Source organism: Montipora capricornis, chromosome 2 (genome assembly GCF_036669925.1).
Source record: "Montipora capricornis isolate CH-2021 chromosome 2, ASM3666992v2, whole genome shotgun sequence".
Taxonomy (NCBI): Eukaryota; Metazoa; Cnidaria; class Anthozoa; order Scleractinia; family Acroporidae; genus Montipora; species Montipora capricornis.
The window spans coordinates 58,833,825-58,843,568 of record NC_090884.1 but is presented as its reverse complement, the minus strand read 5'-3'; the positions used below and the strand labels follow the sequence as shown (position 1 = coordinate 58,843,568).

Below are 9,744 nucleotides of genomic sequence, written 5' to 3'. Positions count from 1 at the left end.
CATAAAAACACAGTAGTAAAGAAGCTTGATTCTGCTGAAGTAAAGCTAATTTGGCCTGGATTGAAGTCTTTAGTACAAACAACAGTGCCACCTACATTGTCTTAAGCTTATTACAAAATTAAATACTACGTAAAAACTTACCTTTTAAATCTATATTCTGTCTGGACGTTGAATTATGATCATTAAATTCGTCTTTTGATGGAGTTGTTACGGAATGTCTGCAAAAACAACACGCAAACTGAGACCCAGGTTTCGCACGATCTTTCAAACCCAGGCTTCCTCGCAAAGGTCACTCCAGAAGATGGCGACTCGACGAAAGGCAAGTATGGCGTATTTCAAAACAACGTTGTTCTTTTATTGCGAGGGGTTTTGCCCACGTTATATGTCGAATATAGCTTCGTCAGCTTGGATTTATTTTGAAGCTGTCGATCTTCCTCACCTGCGGAAAATTTGCGGGAAATTTGATTTCTGTAATGACCTCTCCTACGAAGGAGTTCATTGAGTTGACTCCAGCTCTCTGTAGTGGAGAAAATGAATCGAAAACAGCTGCAAAGGTGAGTTCGTATAAAATAGTAACATTGAATCCATGATGTCTCCACCGAGACCTCTTGCAAAGCTCATTGATCAGCGCTTTTTCGTAACAAGACAAGCGGGATATAAATCAAAACAACGAGAAATCATCGAAATCAGCGTTTGCGTTTATGTTTTAGTTATTAGAGCGTCTTTTGCTGAAAAATTTGAGCAGATTCAAACGTTTTTAGAGCACGAGAGAAAAATCAGCGCGAGATTGCGTTAAGTAAAAAACTTACGTCACCCAGAGCACGTTCAAATTTATGTTGTAGTGCTACAGTTGCACTTGACGCTTTATAGTTTCGTCGTCGATTTTAATGTGATCGTTTACATTCTTCAATAGCTGTAGAGTCATACTTTCTTGATCTTGATAATGCCTGTCCAGTTTTGTCGTTTAAATTTTGTTTGCCCTATCTGTGATGACTGTAAAGTCTATGATTAAGTTGTTGTTATCAAGGATCTTAAGGACGGTGCCTACTAATTAAAGATATTTTTACCCCTGTGTGTGATTATGTAGGAAATGTAAATCTTAACAAGTGTTATTGAAATCCAAAAAGGAAATTAGGGGTAACCACACATTTTTGAAAGATAATTCATGAATAATATTTGTAAAAAGCTCTAAAATACAAAGCAATGTATGGCATTCTTTCTCAAATTGAAGCTTAATTATCTCTCGAAATGAATGGTTACCCCCAATTTTCTTTTTGGATACCAAGGGTACTTACTAAGATCTACTTTCTCCGGATAGTTTTAGACTGCGCAAAAATATCCCTATATTAGTAAGCATCACCGACAGGAAATCCGAGTATCTCAAGATGTGCAGAACGTATGCACAATAACAATAGTAGGCACCGTCTTTAAAGTATATTTTGTGTTCTATTGTAATGTTAATATAGATTGCTTCATGGTTGGTGAGTATGTACAATTTTTATTCACGAGTTGCATAAAGGAATGAATGAGCGAAGCGAATGAGTGAGTTTAACGATCTTTCACAACGAGGGAGTAATAAGAATCTTACAAACGAGCCAACCATGCAGTAATTTTTTATTATATAAGTACAGAGATCATGAAGTTAACGAGGTAAGTGTTGATCAAGAGGCTATCAAACCACTGATCGTGAACAATAAATAGCAAAATATTTTTGTAATATAAGAGATCACTTGAGCACTTTTAAAACTTGTGGATAAACTAAACAATAAAAGATCAAAACCTTTGAAAACCATACACCAGTTGGCCGCCATGTTTACAAATTTTCTAACTCCCGCTGTCGGTGTACAGGTCACTCGCGCCAAAGTTCAGCATAATATTAGCCAATCAAAAGGCTGATAGGACATTTTTTTACTGGTGAAAAAAAAAATCGTCTGACCAATCAAAAGGCTGATACAACAAATGTACGTAAATCTAATGACATTTTTTTCAACAGGTTTATGATTCAGAGCTGTGTATGTTAGCTCTGCCTCCTGAGGAACATCACTTACTTTCCAAACTGTCTCAGTATCTCTGTTACCGTGGCATCATTCCTGTTGTAGTCAGGAGCCCAAGTGAAGCGCTTATCCATAGTAGGCATTCCCGATTTGCAGTAATTATCTTGCCAGATAGTGATCCTTCCTTGATCCGGAAAGTCAGGTCTGTAAATTTGGTTCATTTTTTTGCTAGACAGTGTCCTTTAGTCTGTCTCATTTCATCTGTTTTTCTCGTTCAGCTTAACCCTTTGATGCCCAAACTGGCCTAAACTGGTCTAACGCCAGATGATTTTAATCATCAAAGGGGAACCCCTGGGAGTCAATAGGTTTTATCACTCACTGAAAAACTATGTCTCCATTAATTTCTCTTCCCTCTCTAAAACAACTGCCTGATTACTGGTAGGTTATGTTGATCATCACAGATTTTCATCATCCTGGTCATCATCATCATTATCATTTTTCAAAAACATCACTGCCTGCTTGAGTTTATGATAGATTGCTTTCATTTTGAGGGTTCTCACTTAAGTAATAAGTTTGGAATAGTCTTGCAAATGTTTTAGTTTTTCGTTACCAGTTTAGGTGATTGGCTTAAAAATCACAGTAGTGTAGCAGCTGATCCAAAGATTACTCACCATTGGTTCGCAACCCTTGCGGGAAACAATGATATGTCATTCTTTCTATTGTTTTAGCTATTGTTTGGGGTCAGGGTTGCAAACAAATGGCGAGTTATCTTTGGATCAGCTGCTACATCACCCAAAAATCATGCCCCGAATCTTTTAGCTGCCCTAACTAAAACTAATGACATGCCTGACATGTTGAGTGAACATTGGTTCCCATCTCTTTCCTCAAGTCAGGTCATGGTGGATGGGGTTTGTAGAGACCTTTAGATACAAAGACAAGGACGACTTCAAGTATGAGTTTTGCGTACTGAACATGTGCATAACGTTTGGAGGTCAAAATTTTTTGAGTGTGCATGCTCAGGACGGAAAACTCGTACTCATAGTAACTGTTGTCCTTGTTCTCCGATCTAAAGGTCCCTGATATCTTGATGGGTGACCATCTGCATGCCTCCTATGTGAGCGAGTTTCAGTCGATCTTGACGCAGTTTGAGGGTTTTTCTTGAGGTACTCCAGTTTTCTTCCCCCATCAAAATTTGTTACTCATGTAATTACATCTGGCTTCTCATCAATTGAGTCGTCAACGGTTATGTTGTTGGTTGCTTACTAGACATAGATAGTAGATAGTGCTGGTTTCTTGTTGCTGCTTTGATTGCCTAATTGATTTGTCACCTTCAAAATCTCTTTAGATTTGTCTCTTTTGTTACTTTAGCTTCCAATAATTGAAAGCAAACCTCTAACAAAAAGATTTTACAGGTCACTCGATGGAATGAATTATGGCACCCCTGTGATTGTCATTTCATCTGCTGATATTTTGCAAGGTGTGTATTATAATAAGATGTGAGCAACAAAATGTCTTTTTTGTTACAATGCAATAATGTTATGGACATTTAATTTACTTTTGTTGGAACAACTTTAATTGCACTCTTAACATGTTTTCTTTTTCAACAGACAGTACCCTTCAAATGTTAGGTACAAATGAAATCCAGGAAGCCATTCACAGAACAACAAATTCTGACAAACTTGAGCAGGATTTGATAAGTGCACTGAATCATATCCTAGGACAGTCTTGTCACATTGGTAAGAATGGCATAAAAGAGCAATTTACCCACGAACATGCTTATTTTTGTTTTGAAGATATGTCAGTGAAGTTCTTCATATAAAAATTAGTAACCTTTGTACTTCTAGTTAAAGCATTGTTAGCACTAAATGGGACTAAATATCGTGAATACCGGGTTTTGACACTAAAGTCTTGGTCAAATATTGTGTTTTTGTCAGTAAAAGTTAAATGTTGGTTCTTGCCTAGCGTGCATGATCACACCCAAAGTTTGAATAGCTCCAGAGGAGAATAAGAGGTTGTGCTTCATGAGCAATTATAGCTTCTTGAAGCTTTGTGAGTGCTCTTCAAACTAGTCAAACCTTTCCCTTCCAAGATTCACATATACTTTTTCACCAGACAATTTTACTCTTCATTTGGGGCCTCTTTGAGGGAAAAGGGGAAAGTTTTCTTTTTATTCCAGCACCCGGATGAAATTTCAATGCAATTTCTTGTTTCAAAAGGGAAATTGGTATAGGTTCGAGTGCAATTTGGAAGAAATAAGCATGAGTAAATTTTTCAGAGAGGCACACAATGGAATGGAATTTGTGGTCTTTGGAAAAAGTTACAAGTGCTAATAGAGGAGCGCGCCAGAGAAGCACCATGGGTAAGGTAAAGCAGGGTGTATTTGTGCTGTAACCTTTGAGAAAGCCTGGTAATGTACCCACCAGATTATTGAACGAGAGGTTGTGGACTCAATATCTGGTGTGATATTCTAAATGAATAAAAGTTAGCTTCTTTATTGAACTTGTTTGCAAGGTGACCCTGGCTCATATCTATCTCTGATGCCTTATCCAGTGCAGACCACTTGGAGCACCATGCCACAGTGTGCTTCAGCTGCTTCGCCCTCTGTAGCCTTTCATCATCAACTTGCTGGAGCTGCCACAATTCCACATCAATGTGTGATCAACTATATTGCTAATGAAAGTCAAAACATTTCCATGCCTACTACTAACATGCAAGCTGGATATGTGATGAAACCAGCAGCACAAGGGTCACAGACAAACGAGCAACATGCCGCACCCATCTGTGGATCGCAGCTGATTGAAGCTGGAACCACAGGTGGAGATGATCATGAAACAATGGCTTGTTGTAGCGAGCCGGTCTCGGAGGCCAGCAGCCAGGCTTCTACCTCGAGGATGGAGCCGAGTTTGTGCACAAATGCTCAGGAGAACACAGAATCCTTGCTTCCAGGAATAGAGACATTACTGAGTGCGATACAAGTGGTGGAAGGTGAAACTAATCCTGCTAATAACCAATCTAATGCCGCCTTCACAGGGTACTCGGCTCTCAATTCACCAGAATCTAAGGGGATAAGGTGAGATTTTGAACAACAACAACAACAACTCACTACTACTACTACTACTACTACTACCACTACCACTACCACTACCACTACCACTACCACTACCACTACCACTACCACTACCACTACCACTACCACTACCACTACCACTACCACTACCACTACCACTACCACTACTACTACTACTACTACTACTACTACTACTACTACTACTACTACTACTACTGCTGCTGCTGCTGCTGCTGCTGCTGCTGCTGCTGCTGCTACTACTACTACTACTACTACTACTACTACTACTGTTGCTGCTGCTACTACTTATGGTGATGATGATGTAATCTAGAGAGATCCAATTGGCGTCAACTGTTTGCTAGCCAACGGGAAGCTTGCATATCTCGCAGTTCTGTCGTTTTTCGAGCGCGCGATCGAGTGGCGAAGCCTCGAAACTGAGTGGTAAAGTCGCAGGGAGAATATTATTGGTCGGGACATTTCCTCACCCGATTTCCCTTGCGGCCTCACAGCTCGCTCTTGTGCTTTTAAACCAATAAATCCTGCTGCTAGCTACTCAGGCTGGTTTATTAGCCAACTGTCAATACAAAGGATAGCAACGACCCGTGAGCCCAATGGCTACAAATACGTAAAGTTATGGGCTTGAAAGTTACAACAAGGACCTTACGATCCGATCTTAAGGACTTCAGTACTAATTCCGTGTTCCTTCTGCAGGCCTTCTAAACGACCTCGATCAAGAAGAAGTCGTCGATTGTCAGCAGCCACAGAGATCCATAAACGCGCCAGAGCAGCCATATCTGAGACAGATTTGGACTCACTGAATGACAGCAAAAGCCCTATCCCGGCCAGTTTGTCAGGAAAGAAACCATATTTCATGGAGCTTGATAGCTTCAGGGAACCACTTGCCGACGATCCCAATGCCAATCCGGTAGACAGACACAATTCCAAGGAAAGGCACCGAAGGTTTGTTTGAAATTTTGTGTGGACCAGGACCATTTATATTCCTTCCTTTCCAAGTTCTGTATCCAAGGGAAAGACAGAGTAAAATCTATTAAAGGGAGCCTCCACTAAAAGAACAAAATAACTTTAAACCACAGAACATAATGTTTACAACGAAAATTGTTCAAACTTTTTCCAATAAGAGCTTTTGTAATCGAGAATTTTAAAAACGCTTGTTTTGGCTTTCAAATTTCCCGGGCGCCGCCATCTTGAATAATTGTGACGTCTCGTGGTTGCCCTATTAGGCTGATTTAGCAACAGAACGGGAACGTCAGTGGCGATGGCGCGCGCAGAAAAAACACCAATGAGAATTCAGAATAGAATAGACTCCACTCTTTTCTTCTTTATTCTAAATTCTCATTTGTAGTTTTGCTGCGCGCGACGTCTCCACTGACGTTCCCGTTCCGTTGCTAAATCAGCCTATTGTTCCAGAACAAACGGTCTTTGTGTCAGAACAACAGGGCAACCGCGACACGTCACAATTATTCAAGATGACGGCGCCCGGGATATTTGAAAGCCAAAACAAGCGTTTTTGAAATTCCTTTTTCTCCGGATACAAACACTTTCATTGGAAAAAGTTTGAACAACTTTAATTGTTAACCTTATGTTCTGTGGTTTGAAGTTATTTTGTTGTTTTAGTCTCACTCCTGGGAATCACCAGGTGATCTGGTGACGTAATTTGGAGGACTGGGAAGACAAATTTTAACGCCGTATCCCACAACCGCGCGGGGCCTTAGATGTTGTTTCCAAACTCCCTGCAGTACCTTCTATCGCCAAAACTCAACAGATTATTCCGTGTCTAGCACATTTCCTGTTACTGAATGAACATTCAAGTAGAAACGACGAGATCTAGCCTCGCCTCTGCCATGTTGAATTAAAAAATAAGGCCGCGCGCGGTTGTGGGATACGGCGCTAAAGTCCTCCGAATTACGTCACCAGATCACCTGGCAGTGGGTTGAAGTGGACATTGTTCTTGATTGGATGTTGAGGTTTGTTATACCGTTTACCCATCGACAATTAAAATCGTCTGGCGTTAGACAGAGTAAAATCTCAGTACTGAGTCTCATTGCAAGGAGTCAATGGTGAGCAAGGGTTGAGTCTGTGGGTTTTGACGATAATGTTCATCCAAACTGGCTGGTTGGAGAGGTGCATGGTTCTTTCATCGGTCATTTCTGATGTTGATGTAACTGTGGGATGTATTTAAACCGTTAAATGTATTGATTTGATTACTTGACTGGGTGATGCAGTTCTCTTCAAAGCCCACAGATAACCATTGCTCTGCGTGGTGCCGGTCTCCAGTTACATCCAGCTACATCTTGAAGGTCGTGGACTCGAATTAACTCGAATTGCTCAAATGCTGTGATCTTTTTTAACTTTTTTTCCTAATTAACCCTTGTAACACACTCATTTCTCAAGTCACTTAATATGGCTCGCATTAAGCATTGTAAAATAAAGACACAGATCTCCAAAAGTTGTATTCATTAGTTATTGAACGATTGACATCCGTTCGATTTTGTTGAATGATTTTGAACGATGTTGACTGCTGAGGTGGGCAAAGGGTTTCAACAGAGCATCGACATTTTATTCAACAAAGCTTCACGAGAGGCCTGGTATTCAGTACCAGGCTGCAGCCGTGGTTGTTACTATAGATACCGACATGATACGTCATTAAGAGACCGGTCAGTGCGCACGCGCATACCCAGCAATGATGAATGACGGGGTCAAACGGCCTCAACTTAATTCAACATTCACGAAAACAAAAGAAATGTTGAATGGTTGTTGAAGCATAGTTAAAACGCTTTTAAAGTTATTCGACATCGATTCAACGTGTTTCAACATCGCTGTTTAACAAGCAAATGTTGAGGACGTGTCCCCGGGCCTTTAAGTGATCACGCTGTGTTATCGGCTGGAGAAAAATCACGCTAGGAATCTTCGAAAAGTAGCAATTAAGAAATAATTTGAATTAGTAATAACAAAACTGAAGGAAACGCTCTTATCTTCAAACACGAACAGGATACGTATCACTAAAGCGGCAGAATTCTTCAAGTCCGTTATACCAGGAATGAACCCAAAGATGGACAAAGCAACAGCCTTTCACATCACAGTCCAATACATTGTATTCCTACGCAACGAACTCCTAAAGCTGGATCCTCCTGTCCTTCCCAGATTACACCAGGTGTGTTCCCGATCCGGGCGATTGTAATACAAAGACCAAATTGAGCGTTGAAGGATGATGATGTTATCTGAAGCCAATATTTTGAAAGGCACAGCTTTTTTTCATCAGCAATTCCTACGGTTTACAGAGACGTTGCAATATGCTTGTACCTTGACGAAGAAAGACAATTCCATTCGAAATATTCACCGCTCAATCAGTCTTGCTCTGTTTTGGTTTTGATAATATTCATATTGCTAATTAGATCCTTCAACAGGATCCTTTGCTTCTGTTTTGTCACACTAGTCCTTGCTGTTAAAGTTTGATGTGGTTGTAATACGTGTGAGTTAGCCGATGTGTAAAGCTGCTCTTCTGGATACGAAAGTGTTGAAGAGTGATAAAAGTAGACGTAGAAGTAGAAGTAGAAGATAGGTGGTGTTAGGAAGGAGAGAGTACTCGCTTCTCGCCGGTTCCACACTCCTATCGGACCTTTACCGCTCGCAAGACCCTCACTGCTCCGAAAAAATTGAGAGCCTGCTCACGGGCGTAATGCAAGGACAATTTAGGCTCAAAATGCAAATGAACACTTCCGGTTTCCTTACGTCCGGTTCCATGCACAAGATGCCGTTTGATAGGCCATTTCCGTGTTCACGTCTGCCTCCTCTTCAAAGCGAGTTTAATGATGGTAATTAGTTCTACTTTGCATGTGAATTAAAAACTAATTTGCGTAAGAAGCACTTCGCACTTAGACTCGCTTTGAAGAGGAGGCAGACGTGATCTCGGAAATGACCTATATTGGTGGAGCTAGAAAATTGAACTGTTTCTGAGGTCCTACACTCCTGTCAGTTTTATTTGTTGCCGGACAAAACCTCTAGACTGAGCAGCAATTGAACGAAATGACTTATTCGCTCTGGGCATGCGCACTTGTTAAAATTTCGACCTTGAGACTTAATGGCGAATCCTCAGTAGGACGTAAAACTTGTTTTTGTGTTCTGGTGTAAAAAGTTTCGTATTGTCTTGATCTTGCAGACGTTCATAGAAGAATGGGGTGAAATCTTCAACTTAAAGGATGAAAGCAATGCTGATGGAACTCAAGACTGAATTTCAATGCGCATTTAAGAATAAAAACTGGGGGAGAGAAGTTAACATGACGATTTGATTAAATATGTCAAAAACGAATGGGAGTGCTTCATCCGGGAATCCAGACACTAATTAAGAAGAACAGATGAAAGTTCGAAGACGCAGGCCGAGTACTTTATTAGAGAGATTTAGCATCGCGTAGACAACAAACGGCAATCTGCGTTTTCAAAAATGGAAGAAACTCGTTTGGTCGATGTTAGCTCATTTTTTTGCCTGTAAAAAGCACCACACTAAGAAGCAAGACAAGTTAGAGGTAGAACCTTTTCACGATGTAATGACAAGTACAAGCCTGATGTTTCCCGTTTCACGTCAACGCAATACTAAATTTCTCTCTCTTTCTCTATTGTTCCTAATTGTCTGGATACCCCAATGAAGCACGAGCATTTTTTATATGA

The 9,744-nt window shown here is 40.5% G+C and overlaps 1 protein-coding gene across 1 annotated transcript; it reads left to right on the top strand.

Moving 5' to 3' along the window:
* The first annotated feature begins 473 nt into the window (after nucleotides 1-473).
* LOC138037572 (uncharacterized) lies at nucleotides 474-9,476 on the top strand. The gene is made up of 8 exons (XM_068883478.1): nucleotides 474-554; nucleotides 1,994-2,196; nucleotides 3,407-3,471; nucleotides 3,602-3,730; nucleotides 4,506-5,064; nucleotides 5,773-6,021; nucleotides 8,071-8,233; nucleotides 9,239-9,476. The coding sequence occupies exons 1-8, from the start codon at nucleotides 474-476 to the stop codon at nucleotides 9,308-9,310; spliced, it is 1,521 nt and encodes a 506-aa protein (XP_068739579.1). The 3' UTR covers nucleotides 9,311-9,476.
* Nucleotides 9,477-9,744: the final 268 nt, after the last annotated feature.